The sequence below is a fragment of the Hyperolius riggenbachi genome, chromosome 3 (genome assembly GCF_040937935.1).
Source record: "Hyperolius riggenbachi isolate aHypRig1 chromosome 3, aHypRig1.pri, whole genome shotgun sequence".
NCBI lineage: Eukaryota > Metazoa > Chordata > Amphibia > Anura > Hyperoliidae > Hyperolius > Hyperolius riggenbachi.
In genome coordinates, this window is record NC_090648.1 from 333,088,529 (window position 1) to 333,112,205 (window position 23,677).

The window sequence follows — 23,677 nt, forward strand, 5'->3', positions numbered from 1 at the left end:
TTCCCCTCAGACTTCAAGCAGGCCACTGTACTACCCCTGCTCAAGAAACCCTCCCTCGACCCCTCGCTACCCTCCAACTACCGTCCTATCTCCCTCCTCCCCTTTGCCTCAAAACTCCTTGAGCGTCTGGTTCACAAACGCCTGACCCAGTACCTCAATGCCAACTCACTGCTAGACCCACTGCAATCTGGATTTCGGCCTGCCCACTCAACCGAAACTGCTCTCATCAAAGTGGTCAACGACCTTGCCTTAGCTAAAGCTGAAGGTAAATACTCCATTCTCCTCCTCCTTGACCTTTCAGCATCTTTTGACACAGTAGATCATCCCCTACTCCTCCAGTCCCTCCAGTCCTTGGGCATTCATGATCTCGCCCTGCCCTGGCTTTCATCCTAGCTCTCCAACCGCTCCTTCACGACCGCCTTCAATGAGTCCTCGTCCACCCCCAACCACCTCTCGGTGGGAGTCCCCCAAGGTTCGGTCCTTGGCCCCCTACTGTTCACCCTATACACATCCTCCATTGGCAAGGTTATCTCCTCCATGGGTTTTAACTATCATCTGTATGCAGATGACACCCAGATCTATCTCCACACCCCTGACATATCCACCACTACTATGGACAAGGTCTCCTCCTGCCTATCGGCCATCTCCTCCTGGATGTCCGCTAGGTTCCTGAAACTAAATCTAGACAAAACGGAATTTATGATCTTCCCACCCTGGCCATCCACGAACCTCCCAGATGTGCATGTCACTGTTAACCACACTACCATTCACCCTACCTCTCAAGCCCGCTGCCTGGGTGTCACCCTGGACTCCACACTCTCCTTCACTTCCCACATCCAAAACCTCACAAAGTCCTGCAACTTCCACCTTCGTAACATCTGTAAGATTCGCCCTTTCCTGACCTCTGCCACCACCAAACTCCTCATCCATGCCCTCATAATTTCCCGCCTTGACTACTGCAATGCCCTGCTGTCTGGTCTCCCTATGACCCGAACAGCCCCACTGCAGTCTATCATGAATGTGGCAGCCAGAATTATCCACTGCTCCCATCGCTCCACCAAGGCAGATCCCCTCCTAGAATCCCTCCACTGGCTTCCTATCCAGTCCAGACTCAGATTCAAGATACTGTGTCTGACCTACAAATCTGTCCACAAAACCTGTCCAACCTACATTTCCGATCTTACTCAGAGGTACACACCTAGCCGCTCACTCCGCTCTTCCAATGAACTTCGCCTAACCACCCCCTGCATCACCCAGTCCCATGCTTGCCTCCAGGACTTCTCAAGAGCTGCTCCAACACTATGGAACTCCCTACCTCCACCCATTAGGGCAGCCCCCTCCTTCAACACCTTCAAGAAGGCCCTCAAAACTCACCTTTTCACTCTGGCCTACCACCCCTCATAATTGCTCTAAACCTACAGCTGAACTCTGGTCCACTACCGTTCGTGTCCTTACCTCTCCCTCTAGATTGTAAGCCTTTGGGCAGGGTCCTCCTCCTTTTGTGTCCTACCTGATCATGCACCTCTATTATTGTGAACCCATGCTATGCATCTGAGTGAACCTAACTTTCCTAATCTCCATGCTCCATCCAGTGACTGACTAAGCATTACCTGGTACTCATACTGTGCTGTGTGATCTGGTTTTCTTGTATTCCTGTATTGTCATATTGCTGTATGTCACCCCTAAATATTGTCTGTAACCTAAATTAATGTTCAGCGCTGCGTAATATGTTGGCGCTTTATAAATACAATAAATAAATAAATTGCTTAAAAGGAAATACAGTGGCTTGCAAAAGTATTCGGCCCCCTTGAAGTTTTCCACCTTTTGTCATATTACTGCCACAAACATGAATCAATTTTATTGGAATTCCACATGAAAGACCAACACAAAGTGGTGTACACATGAGAAGTGGAACGAAAATCATACATGATTCCAAACATTTTTTACAAATAAATAACTGCAAAGTGGTGTGTGCATAATTATTCGGCCCCCTTTGATCTGAGTGCAGTCAGTTGCCTATAGACATTGCCTGATGAGTGCTAATGACTAAATAGACTGCACCTGTGTGTAATTTAATGTCAGTACAAATACAGCTGCTCTGTGAGGGCCTCAAAGGTTGTCTAAGAGAATATTGGGAGCAACAACACCGTGAAGTCCAAAGAACACACAAGACAGGTCAGGGATCAAGTTATTAAGAAAGTTATAGCAGGCTTAGGCTACAAAAAGATTTCCAAAGCCTTGAACATCCCATGGAGCACTGTTCAAGTGATCATTCAGAAATGGAAGGAGTATGGCACAACTGTAAACCTACCAAGACAAGGCCATCCACCTAAACTCACAGGCCGAACAAGGAGAGCGCTGATCAGAAATGCAGTCAAGAGGTCCATGGTGACTCTGGACGAGCTGCAGAGATCTACAGCTCAGGTGGGAGACTCTGTCCATAGGACAACTATTAGTCATGCACTGTACAAAGTTGGCCTTTATGGAAGAGTGGCAAGAAGAAAGGCATTGTTAACCGAAAGCATAAGAAGTCCTGTTTGCAGTTTGCCACAAGCCATGTGGGGGACACAGCAACCATGTGGAAGAAGGTGCTCTGGTCAGATGAGACCGAAATGGAACTTTTTGGCCAAAATGCAAAACGCTATGTATGGCGGAAAACTAACACTGCACATCACTCTGAACACACCATCCCCACTGTCAAATATGGTGGTGGCAGCATCATGCTCAGGGGGTGCATCTCTTCAGTAGGGACAGGGAAGCTGGTCAGAGTTGATGGGAAGATGGATGGAGCGAAATACAGGGCAAACTTGAACGTTCCACTTCTCACATGTACGCCACTTTGTATTGGTCTTTCACGTGGAATTCCAATACAATTGATGCATGTTTGTGGCAGTAATGTGACAAAATGTGGAAAACTTCAATGGGGCCGAATACTTTTGCAACCCACTTTAAATATATTGTTCTTGGACTTCAACACAATTCGGCCAGACATTCTGCTCGGCAACCTCACGCAACTCGTGATCGACGCACCCCTTTGCAGGTGGGTGGGGGACTTCCTGTCAAACAGAACACAACGGGTTAAGTTCGGGGACTGCTCCTACAGTGTGAGAACCACCAACACAGGGGCACCACAGGGGTGTGTTCTGTCCCCACTCTTGTTTTCCCTCTACACCAACAACTGCATCTCAAATGCTGACTCCGTTAAGGTCATCAAATTTGCGGACGATACAACCATCATCGGCCTCATTAGCAGGAAGGAGGAACAGGCCTACAGCAGCGAGATCGAGAGGATCTGTAACTGGTGCAAAGACAACAACCTCGTCCTCAATGTGGCCAAAACTGTCGAACTGATAGTGGATTACAGGAAACTCCCCCCTGCCCTCCCTCCAGTCTGCATTGGGGAGACCGAAGTCACCAGGGTACCGTGCGTTCAGTTCTAGGCACCACCATAACCAGCGACCTCAGATGGGGGCAAAACACCACCAAAACCCAGAAGAGTGCCCAGCAGAGACTATTTTTCCTGCGCCAGCTGAAGAAATTTGGCATCCCACGGGAGCTGCTCACCAGTTTTTACTCTGCCACAATTGAGTCCATCCTGTGCTCCTCCATTAATGTCTGGCATGCAGGGGCAACAGCTAGCGATAAGTATAAACTACAAAGAGTAATTAGCGCTGCAGAAAAGATCATCGGCACGCCCCTGCCCCCCCTTGACCTCACCCACACCGCCAGATTAAGGAAAGAGCCTGCAAGATCGCACAAGATCGCTCCCACCCGGGCAGTCGCTTTTTTGAGCCACTCCCACTAGGCCGCCGGTTCAGAACAATCCGCACCAGAACCACAAGGCGTAGGAACACCTTCTTTCCCCAAGCTGTTCTCCTGCTGAACACTTGCACATCTGGGCCCCTATAGTCCGGATCACGGACTAACCACCCTAAACCAGGACTAATGTACTCTTTCTCAGTGCCTGGCATGTTTGCTGTAACATGTATATGTTCCACTTTCTTTCTAAATCTCACCAATGCATGCATGTCTGCTCTGTCTCTTGAAACTATTGAATGTCTCAAATGTCTTAAATGTTTTGAATGCTCTAAATGTCTCATACTCCCCTGCCTTTGCCATGTGTACCACAACCAATTCCGGGTACGTCCACAGCGTACTCGGCGAATAAACGGATTCTGATTCTGATATGGCAGCCTCCATATAACCTTCACCTCGGGTTCACTTTAATCAGTGTTTGTTTTCAGGAAGTGACAATAACACTTTTTTATCCATATATATTCCAGATTTCCCTGTTAAAACAGAAAAAAAAGCAGCCGCCTGTAAATACAGCGGCGAACATACGCAAACCTCCTACTGAGCATATGCCCTTGCTTTTCACCATATGTTTGTCTTAGCAGTGTCTTTAGGTACCGCATTAAGTCTGGAATTGTTTCATTACTTTAAAGCAGCATCTCTCAGTGTTATAATACAATACATCCTTTATTATAGTGCGCATTTAGCAGGTACCTCCCTACTGTGAGTTAGCTTATTTTAGGCACCCCTAAAGGGTATACATATTTTCCCATTCTTTCAGAAATGTACACCACTCTTTTATTCCTCCATTCTTTTGAAACTGCTGAAAATAGCTGATCTAGTCTGTTCAGTAAAATATACTGGGGCTGATTAACCTCCTTGGCGGTAATCCCGAGCTGATCTCGGGCTATGCCGCCGCGGAGGATTGCTCAGGCCCTGGTGGGCCGATTTGCATAATTTTTTTTTTCAAACAGGCAGCTAGCACTTTGCTAGCTGTGTGTTTGATCCGATCGCTGCCGCTCACCGCCAGTCCGCTGCTACCCGCCGCGAAAGAGAGCCCCCCCCCGCAGACCTATGGGGTGGATCGGGACTCCCCCTGACGTCATCGCGATCGTCGCCATGGCGACGGGGAAGCCCATACAGGAAGTCATCACCTCAGACTTTTGGGCTTGTTACAGCATTTAATATTTAGGTCTGGGGAACAGAAAAAAAATCCTAACATAAAAAATGTAAGAATCTCTTCTGAGCTTAAATAGGAGCTTTTGCAAACTTGAGCTTCATCTTAAAGCGGACCTGAACTGAGAACTTCCTCTCTGTTCTAAAAGATATGCAAAAGCATAATAACCTTCAGGGCCCATTTCCACTTGTGCGGTGCGGAATCGTCGTGGTAACAAATTTGCATGCGGATGCAAATTTGTTAGCATTTGTATGCAAATTTTACCGCAAATTCGCATACGATTTCGCATATGTTTGTATGTAAGCGAATTTAATCATGTCAGTGCCTGTGTGCTTTTATGCAAAATCGCATGCAGATTCGCGGTAAAATTCGCATACGGAAACCACATGCGAATTTCCTATTAAATACATTGTATGCGAATTGCCTAGCGGTGTGCGGTAAGTGAATTCTGAGGGCTCTGCCGTGCAGATTTTTCCTACACACAAAACCGCAAAGAAATCCTGACAAGTGGAAACAGCCCCATCCACTTGTATTGCCTATGCGAATTCGCATGCGGGAAATGCATGCAAATTCGTAATAGTGGAAACGGGCGCTTAAAGAAAAAATTTATTTGTTACAGCTTGCAGAACTCCTGCAATAAATCTGCAGTAGGTCTACTTCCTGGTTTCATGGAAGCAGAGAAAGGGTTAACATCCTGTGTTTACATATTGACGGTGTCTGCTGAGGGCTGCCGAATTTCTGTGCTGACACAGCTGAGTGAGCAACTTTTACTTGTGATTTCTTACAGATGCGGAAGAATTACACAAGCTCTTCTCTCTAACAACACCAGGGGCCATATGCAATTCACTTTTTCCCCTGATTTTTCTCTTAGGTGATATTTTCACTAGTAAATAACATGCCTTTTAAACCACCAACAAGCAAACAAATACTCAAAATAATTTTGACAGTACTTTTCCACTTAATTTTTGGTACTTTTTCTCATGCAAGGTGCTAAAAAGTTATTTTAAAATGAAGATGAAAAATCATCATCTAGAAGAAAACTCAGGAGAAAAAGTGAATTGCATATGGCCCACAGGATTTATGTCTCTCTGTTTTGCTTATGTCCTGCGCAAGAGTTCAGGTCCACGTTAATCAGTAGCGGAGACCGCCTTTCCCACAGGTAGCGCGGTAGCGAACAGGCGAGTATGCGCTCCGCTGCCAACACTCAGTCCTGGGAATATACCACTCCTACTACTCCTTGGGTAGAGCAGGAAACCCCCCTGCATAATTTCCTCAATGCCACCAACACACATCATATTGCTCTTGCTATAGCCACACCTTCTGATAGTTAGGGAATAACGGGGAAGGTGGCTTCCTCCCAGAAGTGACTACAGAAAGCTGTCTGATGTAATGAAATCATTCAGACCCCAGACAGACACACCAGTGTGAGGTCATTGGTAAAGCATTGAAAAGTAAAGAGAGTATTAGGGGAGTCTTGGAAAGTGTCAGGTGGAGAGAGCAAAAAGGAAAGGGGGGTATGATATTATTTCATGGACTCAATTACTGTATAATCTTTTATATCTAAAAAAAATAAATATTAAAATGTATAGTTCTTCTCCAATGAATGAAGTCTGCTGTTAAAAAGCAAAACAAAGTTTCTCCTAAAAACTTGCCTTGCATTCCCTGGGATTTGTTCATTGTATATGCTTCGCTAAACCCTTGCGCTTATGGGGTATTGAAGATAGCAGAAACATCTGCCCTACGGAATAGGCCCAATCATGCTACGCTGGCGATGAAACAGTGCGCAAAAAGGCAACAGAGGTTATTCAGTAAAGACAATGCTAGTGGTAATGACCGTACTTTCCTCATTAGAATGCAAGGAACAGGCAACGGCAGATGTGAGCTGAAATTAGTAGTCATCCAACACATTCATTTACATGACACAAGCTGGGGGTAGTTGTCAGCTTTACAGATACATAGTTACTACCTCTCTCACACTTAGCAGTGATGCCATCTTTAGCTTACAATTAAGTGGCAATTACAAGATGACCTTCCTGGAGCAATGCAGAAAATTGACAATGTATGATCTGTTCTAGAATTAAGAATGCGTATGACAGAACCTTTCAGAGTGCTCTCACATCTAGTCTCTCTGCAGCTTACATAAAACACAATGGCATCTATGCAGCCTTATACCTCCTTGCTCCATAAATCAGTGTTCAGGCTAGGAAGGAATGCAATAAATAGTCTTCGACAGCGTTACGTAATTCATCTACACTTTCTGTTTTTTGCAACGCATCTGATTGCCAAGGGTCACTTATTTCTGTCTACATGAGCGCTTTTGAGCTGCAGGAATCTCAATTTACAGCTCCACAAAGTAGAGGCCAGAGCAAACTGCTTAGTTGTGGATAGAATGGAGAGGGTTATAGCTTCGGTCAGATTTTTACTGCTGGCTCTGTCACCGATGGTGTCATGATTATGCTCAGCAATTGTCCATCCTCTACTCCAGCAGCTTCAGAGTTCAGGATCTGCTGCTAGCTCTGGAGCAGGCTGTCTCCTTCTGGCCCTGGTCCTTCCCAACAGCTAGAAGCCTCAGTCAAAAGTTACTTCTTGGCTGCCAAATATCCTGTAAAAGTTAAAATGCTTGTTGAAAAATCTAGAATAAAAGTTTCCAGCCAGTCGCTGTGTCTATATGTCCTTCCATCCGCCCGCCCCCCCCCTCCCCCCTTACCTCACACTCGCCACAGTGCTATGCCAATCTGTTCTGCACACCTCACCTCCTGGCCCACCTCACTGTGAAACTGAATGGATGGCGCACTTGTGCAGCGAGAACAAAATCATGATGTCCAGAGGGATGGCGCATGCACTCTAGTTTATAGAATAAACTAGTGACCTTAGCCCATTTAAAAATGGGCTAAGTCCGTCACCACTGCCAGTGTGTGCGCCCACCTCCCACCCGCAGCGCGCACACATCTGCCCGGCCGGCCGCCCCCTGGCTGTCCTGCTCTCTGTCCAAATGGTGTCCCTGCGGCACATGCGCAGTAGCACAAACGCAGGGACACACACACACACACACACACACACACACACACACACACACACACACACACGGGACACAGAGACACAAGGGTTTTATTATAGAGGATATCAGTGCTATATATTATTGCTATAAAAGCCATTTCAATTCAATATAATTAAAGATTATGTTTACTTTTTACTCTGCACTTGAAAAGCTGCATATTGCTTTGTGGCCAGAGGGCATGTCATTTGGTTGACAGCACTCTGCTATGCTACACCTGGGGCACCAACGACTAGGATTTTGTCTCCCAGTGCCTGGACTGGGAAATTGGTATGTCCCTATTGACATGCTTAACTGGCAGATATTACTGGCTAGCGTTAGGTAGTTGGAAGGAAATCTCTGTGTGTGTGTTGGCTAGGGGAAAGATGGGTTTGGTGGCATGAAGAAGTTAATGCAGAGGGAAAAGGAGAAAGTTAGAATTTTAGGTGTCAGGAAGTTGTTTATGCTGAGGGAGAGAACAAGGTCAGGTGTCAGTTAACATCATGGAGGGGCTCAAAGTTAGAGATTGGGAGATGGCATTCCAGTACAGTACAAGTAAGGCAGAAGTTTAAGAATACGATTTGCATTGTGGTATTAGGCAGCCCACCACTATAGGTAGCCACAAGTCTCCTTAGAATAGTTTGCCACATGCAGGCCTCCCTCCCCTCCCCCCTTTTTGGGTGAGATACCCAGAAAAATACAGCAATTCTCCTGGTCTGCTAGTTAAGTCTTTGGTGGACACCAGGAGAATTAACTCCATTTTGGGAATAGCATACTATTACTTATGCACAAGACTTTTTCCAGAAGGGAAGCTGCAATATTGCCATACATTGTAAAGCAACAATACTTGTAAGGGACTCTTGCTATATACCATATGTGTTGCTACAATTACAATTCCTGATAAGCAGTTGCAATATATTAGAGCATTTGCAGGGACTGTTGCAATAATTACACAAATAGTTCTGTGATTTTTTTTTCTGTGAGTGTTAATTTCAGAGACTGTGCTGGGACTTTTTGTTGCAACACCAGTTTCTTGTATTATATGTTGAGGTCTTGGTGGTAAGATGGGCACTAGAGAGCGCTGACCACACCGTGTATTTGCATTATCTTTATTTAAATAAATTTAAGTAAACAGCAAACCTTGGACATTATTTTATTTAGGTTGTATAATAGAGGCACACTGATCTTTTAATATTTTTTTTTTTTTTTTTTTTTTTTTAGTATTTATCAAAAAAACAAAACAACTTTAATATGAGGAACACACAGTTCTGTAATTAATCTGTCCTCCCTTTTCTGTAATGAAGCTCCGACTAATAGATTGGTAATCCAGAGATCAATAGCAAAGCTTGACAAGGTTGCATTGGAGCCCTCTCCTTTAATGGCAAAAGCAGTGTGTGCTGAATGCACAAGAAACTTACACAAAGGCTCAATCACATAGTTCTACCGGATGCACAAGAAAATTCATATTTAATCAATACTTAATCAGCTTTTATTGAACATATTATGGATTTAACATTTATTTCTTAAGAGAAGCCTGAAGTATAATTGTTACCTGCTGTCACCAGCGTTGGCTACATAGATTTTCCCCAGCAAGTAGACAATGACAAGTGCTGTGCAACCTCCCGATATATTGTAAGAGCTCCTCTCTCGCTCAATTTGCAGATCCTATGGGAAGAAGTGAACACAAATAAGCTGATGCAGGGTAAATGAATACAAACCTAAAGCAAGCCAGTCTGCCTAGATATAGGCTCAGTTCACGCTATGTCAGAGTGGTACTGTATTTGCACTGTACAGATGTGCAGATGTACTGTTTGCTGCAGGCTGCATTGGGGTCTATTGCAGGGTCTGCTGCCACTCTAGAATGGATGCATTACATTCATTGGATGAATGGCTACACAGTCAACTGTCCAGAAAAGTTGTAGCGGTTCAGGTTCGTGGAAAGCAACAGACAACACTGCAATGGATATGTAAGCATGTGAACAGGGAACAGAACAGCTAAATGGAGCAACAAATATGGGCGCCCGCTATGCGAACTGCAGCTACTAATAGCGAAGCCCCGACTCCTGTTATTTAGTGATGGCTTAAATTTGTTTGGGGTGGGAATGCCTTAGGAAATTTGAACCATTTCTACATGTCCACTGCAGCAAAATAAAGGGCAGCAGAGTAAACCAAGCTTAATGCTGTTTAAAACGGTTTCAGGTTGATTTATTCAACCTTAACGCACTAAGCAGTGCAAGTTAAACCAGCAAGCATACACTACACACGGTACAGTTAAGTAGTGTGCTTCTTTGAAGTGCCGCGAAATGTGACGTATTGCGACCACTATACTTTACTAGCGAGGTCGCTACTACATTATTTAACGTAGTAGTGGCTGCACTAGCGAAGTATCGAGGTCACGCTACATCACCCTGTGCCACTTAGAGGAGCGCAGGTCACAGGACTGCGCTGGTTTAACCCGCACTGCTTATCGCGTTAAGGTTTAATGAATTAACCTTCTTAACTCTAAAGATAGAATTATCAGAAAAGATGCATACAACGCAAACAGGCTTATATTGTACACTCATCACTTGGAAAAACAGATCAGTGACTGGCAAGATCAATTTAAGGTAACATACACGTCTGATTTTTCAGATTGACATGTCATTCAAACCGGTCGTATGAACGACACGTTCGATCGTTAGACTGATCGCAGCAGGTTTGACTGATCTACTTGGCTTATTCGTTGGACTAACTGTATGTGTGTACAAACAACTGGGAGTCTGTATGTGTGTACAAACAACTGGGAGTCGTTTGTACAAATAATGGCCATTCAAACAAAGTATTTTGATCAGTCGTTCTATCTTGTCCATTGTTCTATCCACTCCATTGACATGTAAATTAGCTGACATTAGCATATCAGCCATTTTGTCGGTCTGTGTGTACAAGACGTTTGAACGTCTTGTTGTTTGAATGACAAGTCGTTCAAAAGTCCGGTTTGAACGACAATCGGGTTCGAATCCCAGCCAGGGCACTATCTGCAAAGAGTTTGTATGTTCTCTCCGTGTCTGCGTGGGTTTCCTCCGGGCACTCCGGTTTCCTCCCACATTCCAAAAACATACAGATAAGTTAATTGGCTCCCTCTAAAATTGGCCCTAGACTACAGTACTTACACTTCATAAAATAGACATATGGCAATGGTAGGGATTAGATTGTGAGCTCCTTTGAGGGACAGTTAGTGACAAGATATATATATACACACTGTACGGTGCTGCGTAATATGTCGGCGCTATATAAATACTAAATAATAATAATAATAATAATAAAATCAAACGTGTGTATGCATCTTTAGATTCATCATTCACAATGCATATAAAAACTCCACACGCAACTGTGACCACGCATGAAGGAGACCCTTCACACATGGCTGTCTAAATGGTCAATTTGATGCATTTCTACTACCTTTTTTCATATTTATATAACAGTGATAGGCTTAATGCATACCTGAAGTGGCATATGATCTGATGAGATAAACACAAGTACATGAAGTACTAGCCCTACTAAGAAACTGTCTGAAGTCCCTTTTTGTTTTCCTGGAAGGCAATAATTAAACTAGTGTTGTTATCAATGCAAATGAGCTTGTCAATTAAGTCCGGTTTCCTGACAAATTAACAGAAGCCAAAGGAGCTTGATCAGTGAGAGAAAAAGGCAGACAAAAACATTTTAGAGCTAAAAAGTTCAAAGGATCATTAATTCGTTTTTCCTTCTACTCAGGAAAGCAGCTCTGACCTCATACTGTAAAGGATGCTATTTAGAAGGCAATATTATACATGCTCCCATTAAATTAAAAATAAACATAACACTCATTTCTATGTTACTAATGTTCTAGTTTTTTTTAAAGTAAATTGCATGCAATGCATTATCTCTTTTTAATTTAACTTCAGGTTTGCTTTAGCACAGTGCTTTATACAGAACATCAAGCATCGACACTCATCAAAAAAACTGTACACCTAGGAAGGTCTTGTTTAATAAAGAACTATAAATACTAGAAATTTGTTCAGGAATTTTACATTTAATTAACCCTTCCATAAAGTTTTTTTTTTTTTTCAGTATGGACATGTGAATAGAAACCGGTTAATTCTTGATTCTTTGGAATAATAACCTGATTCTGTTGTAACATATATTGCTAACCGAAGAGTGGCAGCCTTCAAAGGATCTTTGGTATCTCTGTAGCCAGTTTCCTGAGGGTAGCTACAGTATGGAATTCCAGCCTTTACTCCTTCCTGATGACTTGGAAGATGAACTGGACTATCTGAAACCTGCTGCCATTGAAAGTCACGCTAACAGTTTCCGGCTCACTAGAGACAGTAGAATATGTTATCTATTGTGCCAATTGAATTGCAAGCCCCCTATGCTCTACTTTTTGGTAAATATTCACTTCTTTCTTTGCTCAGCATTCTTAGCACCCTGTGGACCAGGGTGTTGTTCCAAAACAAAGTTGTTGTTTTTTTCCCCTTGTTTACCCTTTTGGCAAGAATTGGTAAATAACCTATAATTTCTTCCTTGGGAGTTCTGGTTCACAATGAGTTTGCTGGGTACTCTGTAATTTCTTCTCAAGATGCATCAGACGCTAGATGTTTAAATTGTGAGCCACATAGACGGAGGCCATTGTTGGTGTGAAGTCAAATGCTGCGCCATTCCAAGTCACCATGGTTTCAGCCTTATCTGAAATTACAGGGCTTCTGTGTCTTCAAATGGCCTGTGTCTTTAGGCTATTTAGATATGGATGCGTCCATTTGGTCCAGGCCTGCGCATATTCTTCGTTGAAGGGAAAGCATTTTTCATAATACTTTGATATAAATATATATATATATATATATATATATATATATATATAGATAGATAGATAGATAGATAGATAGATAGATAGATAGATAGATAGATAGATAGATAGATTTCTTTCCAACTCTTTTCAATGAAAATTATTTAAATCTTGATACCGGATTCACTTAATTTGACCCAAGTTTCTGGTCTTGAAGAACTCCATACATCCCGCTAAGCACAGACAGAACCTCTGTTCTTGTAGATCTCCTGCATTGTAAATTGCTTTTAGAAGTTCCAATATGTCATCCATAATAAAATATTGCAATCGGGAGTAGATTTCTGGATAGGCCACAAAGGCCATGGCCTTGGGCACTGAAAATGCAGAAGGGCAGAAGGGTGGTAGGACTTGGGAGAAATAAGAAGCCACATGTCAAAGTAAATTTGTCTGGTCCAAAGCTTAATTCCAGAGCTCTGTGCATCTTCCTTACTTCCCGGTGTGTCATGAGACAGTCACAGCTTGCTCTGCTGCATCTGCTGTGTCCTGGTGATCCCAGGAGATGTAAGCTTCAGTGATTAGTGCCATTGTGCCAGGGTTGTAGAAACACTTATAAAAAGTATTTATGCACAGCACACATTCACGGGAAGATCAGCTCTACTAGTCCAGCTGTCAGACAGTATAGCTGGTCAGCGGCCCTCCCTTCCTTCTCCCCTTTGGACCCCTTTGGACTCTTAAATATTAAACAGAAAGAGATAAGGCACCTCCGGGGGGGGGGGGGGGGGGGGGGTTGGCATTAGATAGAGGGGTTAAGTTTAGGCACCTTAACTGTAGGGTTAAGGTTAGGAAAGGTGCCAGGCCAATGGATGCGGTGCTGCAGTAACACATACTCCTAGAGTAACAGGCATTGCTCCCCTCATGATAGTACCTGTAAAATTGCTGTGCACTGTCCGCACATTGTCAAATATACCAGCCTTTTGTGCACGGCTACCACACAGCTCCAAAGCATAACGGGTCCACAAAGTTTAACGGCCATTGGATACTACCTCTATCGCTATTTGACCTGTTACTATTACTATGTTTTAAGCCACACCCTGATGAAGCCCATTGGGTGAAACATGTAGGTGGGAGGAGCTACAGGAGGCCGGCCTCGCCCACTGATACGAGCCCACGCCGCTCTGAGAGCGTTTTCCACTGCTCCTTGCCGCCATTGCCGCTGCTGCGGCGTGGATGCGCCGATCCAGCGCTACTGATGTTCATCACCAGCATTGAAATGATCAAGCCTGCATGCATAAGGTCCTAATACCCGGCACAGATCTACTGGGACACGTAAGAGACAGGGGCACTCTCCCCCTGGACAGTATAGAGTGCCTCATATAGTGTTCAAATTGGCTGATGAAACTAATACCACTGCTATAACGGCTTACTAACTTGCTTGCTTACTATAACTGGCATTGATGAGAGATACCGGCTGAATAACAGACGTTGCAGTGCTTTTACTGTTGTCTCAAGTGGTTGATTTGTGAAGTCTGCAAACCCACATATGCAATGGACTGTTTTTCTTCCTATGAAACCTGCACAAAAATGAATCTTGAAGCTGGCTAGCTATTCATCTAATTTTTTCTCAGTTCAGTTTGGAGTTAGTTTTGGACTGCTGTGTCAATATTAGTTCTCACCCAGAGCTCTGAGGTTTTTTCAAATGCATGCAATTGCTTCCCAATTGATGAATGTCATGTATGGATGGATGTGATGCGTGCGTGGGACGCAGGGGATGCCAGGTCAATCCTTGAGGTCCAAGTGTTTTTAATGTGTTTTATTAGAAGTTCTCTGATTCAGTCTGTGACTGCTGTGTGTTTTTTCTATAATAAAGTCACCTTTTACATGTGACTAAGCGAGGCCTCGCTTTAACTTCATTTAGTGGGAGATTTGTTACTATTACTATGTTTTAACACACACACACACACACACACACACACACACACACACACACACACACAATGTCTACAGTCCATCGTAGAACATGGTGAATTCATATGGGAAATCCACCATTGCTGTGAGCCAATGAGGCCATACTACATTGTACAATCTACCTCAGAAAATTTGCTAAAAGGATGATTGTGCCGAGTGATGATTCATTGCTATATGCTGATATTCCTTTATTGTCTAATCAGCAAGCTTTGAGGCATTTCAGTGATTAAACTGGATTGCTCTACAGCCAAAGAGAAAAAAATATTCTTATCTACGGTGTTTGGCAGTGGTGCCCAGATCACACCTTTTCTAGCAAGTGAAACCGTTCACATGCATGTACTGAACTGTGTGTTTAAATGTCCGCCTTTCCTTCAGCTTTGATGTACGCCGATTTTCAACAGCTCCTCATTCCAAGAAGGCTTCCTTTAATCATTCAGAAACTACATAACCTTTCTACCGATTATCTGCTCCTCTCCATTTACAGAAGGGAAAGAGAGAGAAATAAAACAGAAGGCTACAGGGGGTAAACATATGAGAGCAGTTAAGTAAGAAGACTCAAATGAATATAACAATTTTTTTTAATGCGCAATAAAGTAAGATCAAATATAGGATTTGTTTTAGGTAGTCTTTGCGTCTAAGTTCTTGCTTTGATGAAGCAATCTAATCTTTTTTAGATTCAAGGCTGCTCAAGACCCCAACGTTTTGGCACGAGAATCAGGCTTTAAGAAATTCCTTTCATCGGCTGAGACTGGACTACAAGCAAGCAATAACCTGCTGCTGAATGAAGGCTGATGCTATCTCACACAATCCTTGCTTTTCTTTCTCTACAAGGCAAATCACACAAGTTTTAATGTGATTTCTTATTGCTATTGGCCTGGGCATAACCAGCATTTGTATTAAATTAACAGGGTAAACATGGAAATGTATTCACCCTTTAAACTTTGATTTGGGAAAGATGTAATAATTGCTTTCATTGTATGTTGTCCATGCAAAGTGATTTGCTATCAATTCCGTTTGCTTTTTAACATTTCATGAAGGTCTGTTGTGGCCGTAAGGCTCCTGCACTCTGATCAATCAGCACATGCACATTATCTGTGGGCTCTGAGTATGGAATAGGGATAAGGGAAGAATATTAAGTGTGCCATAAAGGCTCGGGGACATCAGCTCCATTCTAAAGTGTGTACAAGTATATGGAAGGACAAAGTCATGAAATAAAATCTTAAGTGAATCCCAAAGTCATTTTTTCCTTGCCGTCAAAATGGAAGAACAGAGAAATTATACAAGAAGTACCTCTTTTGAAGAGAATGTATAGTTTCAAGGATGGCTCAATGAAATGCTTATATAAACAATAAAGGTAAGTATATACACTGCTGCATATGCCACTGCTAGCAGAATTTCTTTATACAGTCTCTTTACAAACATAAGGCCTTTTAACTTCTAGAGTTGGAGGTGAAAATAGAGGTCATTAGGGATGATGATTGAGATGCAAAGATTTCTAAGTTTGGGCAGGATTATGTAAATGTGTATGCAAGTTTATGCAGCTTGAAAATGGACCAGTCAAGTCTCACCTAGGTTTAAACTGATTGGCCAATGTATAAGCTGCATACATTTACTGGTAACAGAAACTGGTAACAACCAGAGTCAGTCCTCCATTTTTTGCCAGTCCGTAGCCTACTGCTACCTGGTTGCAGAAGCAAATATCAAACTATACTCCAATTAAAATGTATGCATTCTCTCCACAACCCCACAGCCCCCCTTCACCCCTCCAAATAAAGCTAATCGTGTTATTATAGGAGTGCAATAAGAGATGTGTGTGTGTGTGGTTGAGGGGAGGTTGTGGGGTTCAATGACTTATTGATTGACTGCTGCCTGTTCATCATAAATCTTTCCTCCCATTTAGCCACATGAACAAGAGAGGGGAGAGTCAACTGAAGCCACACCTCCCCACTGACTGACAGCCCATCATGATATTATTGGGTGTAGTAAACATGTGGCAACTGAGCCTTTTGTAGTCTCAGTGCTGTATTGTTGTATTAGCTGTGACACACCTGGGGCGGGGTAATCCCTAGAGAGCCTTATTGCTCATTGTAAAACCTGACAACCTGGACTGACAAGGAACATCCCTCCCCTAAATGAGTCCTGGCCTACATTGGCAGGACTATTAGACCCACAACTGAGTCCCCCAATGGTTCACTGCTCACATTTCTGTGTTACTAGAGGACCAAGGATGATCAGGGACATGCCATTCATTTTGAATTGATTCAAAATTCCAAAAGGAACGAAAACAGCCTGAAACAGGTGTCTTCAAACTGGTTTTAATTACTTCATAAAATCTGAATCTAAAATTGGGTTTTAAACCTGCGGTTTTGGATGCATGATTGGCATAATATATAACTTAATATACCTGTAGTACAAAACTGCAATTTGCCTTCTTAATACAGGTTGGAGTTTGCATAGCATTTTTAGTAAGAGGGCTTTTTGTCCTTATTAGCCCTTTAAACATTCCTAGGCGTTCTGGTTCACCATGTGCTTGCTGTGCAATCTGTATACCTGTAATAATGTGTATCCTTTGTATGGCACTATAAGCACAGGCCTGCAGAAAGGTTTTTCAATGGTTTTAAAGTAAAAATATATGTGTGATCATTAGAACAACATCGCCACCTGGTGGTTCACAATGATTATTGCACTCTGTGCTAACACATACGACATATGCATACAATCAAGTATTTTTAAGTGACAAAATGAAAAAGATCCTTTAAATAATAAGTATGTTATAAACTAGGGAATCAGTACACCAGTTTTATTTTTTTTTTGTGGTGTATGAATTCAGATGTCAGAATGAGATAAAAATTTCCATTTAACAGGTGGTAACCATCCTCCAATACAATTTCAACAAAAATCAAGAGTGTACATAGTTTGGAAATGGCACACAGCTATACATATTTTATTACTCCCCCCCCCCCCCCCCCCACCCATCTACTCTTTCGGGGCATTCTATTCTATTAAAGAGCCCTCAGAAAAATAAAAAACAAGGAAAGAGTGATGCTTATGATAAAAAAAGGTTCAGATGTATGACTCCTATAGAGAATAGGTAAGGCAAGTGCTACAAAAAATATATTTTTAATAACTGTATGGTATCCTCACAAAGTCAATTTACTATTTCAAAAGGTATTTTTTTTTTTTTTTTTTAAGAATTTTTAAAACCAGTTCAGTCGTTGTTCGGGCTGGCTGGTGCTTCTCAGGTGTAGGTACACTAGCTCTGCCTTTAAATTGTTGACAGGCTTATCGTGTAGAATGGAGATCATTAAAAGGACAAATGAAGTGAGAAGAATATGGAGGCTGACATTTATTTCTTTTTGAACAATACCAGTTACCTGGCACCCCTGCTGATCTATTTGGGAGCAGTAATGTCTGAATCACACACTTGGAACAAGCATGCAGCTAATCTTCTCAGATCTGACAAAGTCAAGATGCCTGATCTGCATGCTTGTTCAGAGTCTAAGGCTAAACGTATTATAATACACTTTATAGAGAATTTGTGTGTGCATCAAACCAAGTAACACCTGACAAATCTGGCTTTGCAAATTTGGCCTAATTTACTACACACGAGACATAGCTCATGCAAATATGCATTTGCTTTTGAATGCCAAAGTTTGCAGGGTTAAAACCAATACCGCAAAGCGGTTGCCCTGCGGGAATTAGCTCATGCTACATTAGCACTATCCAGAGCTTGCGGCCCCGCGGTCCCCCCGGTTGTATGGGGGCATTGGGAAGCCTCCCCGTGGTGCTCCTGGATAGTGCTAATGTAGCATGAACTAATTCCTGCATGGCAACCGCTTTGCAGTATTGGTTTTAACCCTGCATAGTTTGGCATGCGAAAACAAATGCATATTTGCATGAGCAATGCCTCATAATAAGCCAATTAGGCCAAATTTGCAAAGCCAGATTTGTTAGGGTTAAACTTGGTGTTTGAGCACGCATACATTTTCTTGTTCTAAGCATTTTCTTAGTTGTATTCTCTGGAGGCAGGTGGTGGATGGCTTGCTCTAGGTGGTGTGAGGCCTGGGGTGAGCTGTCTGCGCCTGTCCTCCCCCCCCCCCCCTTTGGAGTGTTGTGTGTAAGCCAGCCCTGAGCTCCAAAGCTTGGGGTGACCCATGCTTCACTCCTTTCTAATGTGGTGCCCCCAAGTTAATGCACATGCAGCAGAACGTAATGGACGTTAAGGTAAGTACCTGTTTTTAATATTGGGAGGTGGGTGCGGACGGCCCCCCCTCCCCCGGCATTGGCCATGCCCAGGGGGGGGGGGGATCGCCTGCACCACCCAACCTCCCCCTCCGGGGTGCCGCTGTGGTTCTCAGGCAGTGAGAGAGCCTGGGGCCCTGCCCCCCCCCCCCCCCCCAGTTGTATGGGGGCATTGGGAAGCCTCCCCATGGAGCTCCTGGATAGTGCTAATGTAGCATGAACTAATTACCGCAGGGCAACCGCTTTGCGGTATTGGTTTTTGACCCTGCATAGTTTGGCATGTGAAAGCAAATGCATATTTGCATGAGCAATGCCTCATGATAAGCCAATTAGGCCAGTTTTGCAAAGCCAGATTTGTTAAACTTGGTGTTTGAGTACGCATACATTTTCTTGTCCAAGCATAAATGTATTATAGGCAGAGGATCAGCAGGATAGCCAGGTAACTGGTATTGCTTAAGAGGAAATAAATATGACAGCCACCATATCCCTCTCATTACAGTTGTTCTTTAAATAGTCAGGTGTTCCCTGTGAGTGAGCATTTGCCATGCTCTGCCTTTTCTATTTGAAAGGTACCTTAAACCAAAACAGATGAACTTTGTCACTCTTGACTAGAGATGGTCCAAAAGTTGTTAATTTTAGCTGGCATGCAAGTCATACAGCTTAGAACTGGTCAAATCAAAAATACAATTCCAGAAAAAAAGAATTATACAGTAAAACTGCAAATTTGCAAGATGCTGGCAATATCCTAAGATCCAGTGTATCCTGTTAAGATAAAACACTCATTCACATTCACAAACAGGGCTTTCTGAATGCATGTATTAGAAGGCAGTTAAACTATTGACTATATAAATTAGTCAGGACTAGAGGCGGTCCTATCACAGGAGGGCTGTGGTCACTGTAACAGCATATATATCCTAAGAAATCCATCATTCTCTGCATAGGCTATGCAAGTGTATAAATCAATAAACAGCACAATTATAACTTGTGTCTCTTCTTACAGTGTACTGAATGTACAATAAAGAACCCTCATTAATAGTAATAATAATACGTCAGCCTCTTATAAACAATTTATCTCAAGAACAATCTATGGTAACTACTGTGATTTTATAGCTGTATAAGAAAAGCTAAATTTTACTCTTGTACAATCTCCAGTCATTAAAGCTTAGGCCTCGATTCATAAAGCATTCCCGCATGCGGAAATGCTGAAAACAGCCGATTTTACCGAACACTGAACAAAATGTGTATTCATAAAGGCTGTTTCCGCATGCGGAGCTGACATTCCGGAGCAGAGTGATAAATCTCCGCCTTATGCAGCGATTCTAGGCGGAAATGTGACAAAATGTCCATTCATAAAAATTAGAGCAAGCGGTATGCGGACGGGAAATACCGCTTGCTCAGATGTAGCGATAAGCGTGCAGAGTACATGGAAGTCAATGGGACAGACCTCCCAAGCAGCAGCAGAGAGAGCAGCGCACTGAGGAACTCAGCCAGCTCCTGTGTTTCCGCAAGGCTCCCGACAGCCTACCACCTGCCTACAGCGGGAAATCTCTGCTCTGCTATCGCAACTGGCAACATTTTATGAATGACCACCCAGAAGTCTGAAATACCGAGCGCGGAGTTTCCCCGCACTGATTTACTTCACCGAACACATTTTTATGAATCGAGGCCTATGTCTACCCTGGCACCTCAAATGCTGAATACACTATTTATAACCTAGTCATTTTTGTCTGAATGCACAGTAACATGCCTATTATTTTTGCTTGCATCATATATTCAGTATTGTCAATTAACACTAACACTAGGGCTTGCTTCACACTACAGTGTGCAATGGCAGGAATAGCACCAGCGCATACTCTGTCACCGTCCACAGGATCAACCATGCAGAATGGTCATGTCAATAGAACATTGATTTGACATTTAAATTCGGGGTCCAGAAAAATCATTCAGGTCAGGACTTTGTATTCTGTCACTGCAACAAACACAACAGACACCAGACAGAGTGGGCATGTCGGCAAATGGCTGAACGCGTCCCTTATTCAAGATAGGATGTGACAACATGTCCGTTGTCGTCCATTCCATGAACTGGACCCGTTTAGGCTCAAGTGGAAACTGAGGCTGACGCTATTTTCAACCTACTCTAGCATGTTTTCGATGCATAGCATTTGCATTCCCTAAAATATGCAAAGCTGGATATATTTAAAAACGTGAGTATAGTCTGGAAAGATGCAGACTCGTCAGATCTAATAGGTATGCAAAAGACTGGAGATATGAATGAGCCCATTGATTAGCATGGGCTCTCATTTTTATTGCAAATCTGTGTGAGCCTTAAAACAGCAAACCGTGTGAACGAGACCTAAGGCTGCATTTACACTATAGTAGACCCAGCCAGAGCAGTACCACATCTATATGGCACATTTGTGAGGTACCACACCAGGATTTACTGCCACTCTGGATGGAAAGCATAAATAATGCAGCAACCCCCAAACCACGTCAAATATAGATAAATGAGAAATCAATTCACTCACATATACATGTAGGCTCATCAGAACTTCAAGGCATAGGAACGCTTTCATCCCCTCGGCAGTAAACCTCTTGAACTCTCTCCATGCCCTCCCTCCTCCTGTGCCTACTCCCCTCACTTTCATACCCCCTTAAGGCTGCAGCCGCAGAACCAATTAGACTGTCTAACGGAAACACCACTTTCGTACTGTACCTTGCGGTCACTGCTGTACTATGCGATTGTTGTTCTATCTATATTCCTGTTTCTACTCAAAGCTATGCAAGTACCAAACCCAATTCCGGGGCATGACCCAATCATGCTTGGCAAATAAATGTTTTTCTGATTCAGATTTTAGGCACCGCTTACCAATGTAGATTGTCATTATTATTTCTATAATGCTGGGCATACATGGGTTGATCCGGGGGCCGATTAGCCGCCGGATCGACCCCCGCCGCATCCCCGCTCGTCCGCACGTGCGAGCGGATCGATCCCCGCTCATCCCCATGGGCGCTCCTAATCAGCCGCTCGATTCCCCGCTATTGTCCACCGGCGGGGATCGAGCGGGGAATCTATCCGGCAGGTCATCGGACCTGTCGGATATTATCAATCGAGCCATCAGGCTCGATTGATAAGCCCTGCCAGAATGCCGTGTATGCCCAGCATAAGTGAGACTAAACAAAACAAAGAATTGTCAATATCTTGGCTACAGAGTAAAAGATTAGGTAACTCATATCTTTTAAAAGAGTTCAGGAAATACCTCTTCCCATTAGGCATGTGCTTTGACAATTGCATCTAAAAGTAAACGTAATACCACCCAATGATGCTTTGCATTGAAGGACACTTAATGGTGAGTAAACCTGTACACACAATAACCCAGCTTGCTCATCTTTGCCATGTGGCACTTGAGATATCAGCAATAGGAGGCTTGTATTTAGAACATAGGACGATAAAATAAAATAAATAAATAAAAGGCAGCTCTATGAATAAAGCCCATGTTTTCCCATTATTTAAGAAAGGCAAATAAATCAGATCCAGGAAATTATAGACCTGTAAGCTTAACATCAGTTGTATGCACACTATTTGAGGGGTTACTAAGAGATACTATACATGACTTCATAATAATCTTATTTCTCAGCATCAACATGGGTTTACTAAAGACAGGTCCCGTTTGACTAACATGCTCAGCTTTTATGAGGTAGTGAACACGAATGTGGATATTGTGAATGCTGTAGATGTGATATACTTGGACTTTGCAAAGGCCTTCGACACTGTTCCCCACAAAAGTCTGGTGCAAAAGTTGAGGATGCAAGGACTGGGGAAGAGTCTGTGTGCATGGATAGGGAACTGGCTAATGGACAGAAAACAAAGAGTTGTGGTCAATGGATCATACTCAAAATGGGTGACTGTTAGCAGCGGGGTCCCACAGGGGTCTGTACTGGGTCCAGTGCTCTTCAATTTATTTATTAATGACCTAGTAGATGCAGTAGTAAGCAATGTTGCTATTTTTGCAGATGATACAAAATTGTGCAGAATTAACTCTCAGGAAGATAGGGACATATTGCAACAGGATCTGGATAGGATGGCTATATGGGCACATAAATGGCAGATGTTGAAAAATGTAAAGTCATGCATTTTGGTCGTACAAATGGTCTAGCACCATACAAAATAAATGGGATACAGTTGGGGACATCAAACTTGGAGAAGGACTTGGGAGTACTCATCGACAACAAGTTAAATAATCATACTCAATGCCAAGCCGCTGCAGCTAAAGCTAACAAAATTTTGGGATGCATTAAAAGGGAAATAAAAACTCGAGATGCTAGCATACTATTGCCCCTGTTTAACTCTCTAGTCAGGCCACATCTGGAATATGGAATTCAGTTCTGGGCACCACCTTACAGGAAAGATATTGCAGTTTTAGAGCAGGTGCAGAGACGAGCAACAAAATTGATATGTGGGATGGAAGGTCTCACTTACCAAGAAAGGTTAGATAAACGGAGTTTATTTAGTCTAGAGAAAAGACGCCTTAGAGGGGATCTAATTAACATGTATAAATATATCAGAGGGCAATATAAAAGCTTGGCGGATGAGCTTTTTGTCCCTAGGCCTTCTCAAAGGACTAGAGGACATGATCTGCGCATGGAGGAAAAATGTTTTAGCCATTTATTT

General features: G+C 43.1%; 1 protein-coding gene across 5 annotated transcripts in view; it reads right to left on the reverse strand.

Annotated features, from left to right (window-relative positions):
- Positions 1-23,677, reverse strand: part of PPM1H (protein phosphatase, Mg2+/Mn2+ dependent 1H) — a 303,440-nt gene that overhangs the window by 168,884 nt on the left and 110,879 nt on the right. For all 5 annotated transcript variants that reach the window (XR_011030451.1, XM_068276885.1, XM_068276883.1 and 2 more), the window contains exon 4: positions 9,556-9,668. Coding sequence is in view for 4 of the 5 variants with exons in the window: in XM_068276885.1 (XP_068132986.1) it covers positions 9,556-9,668 (113 nt within the window). In the remaining variant the exon portion in view is untranslated. The remainder of the gene's footprint in view (positions 1-9,555; positions 9,669-23,677) is intronic.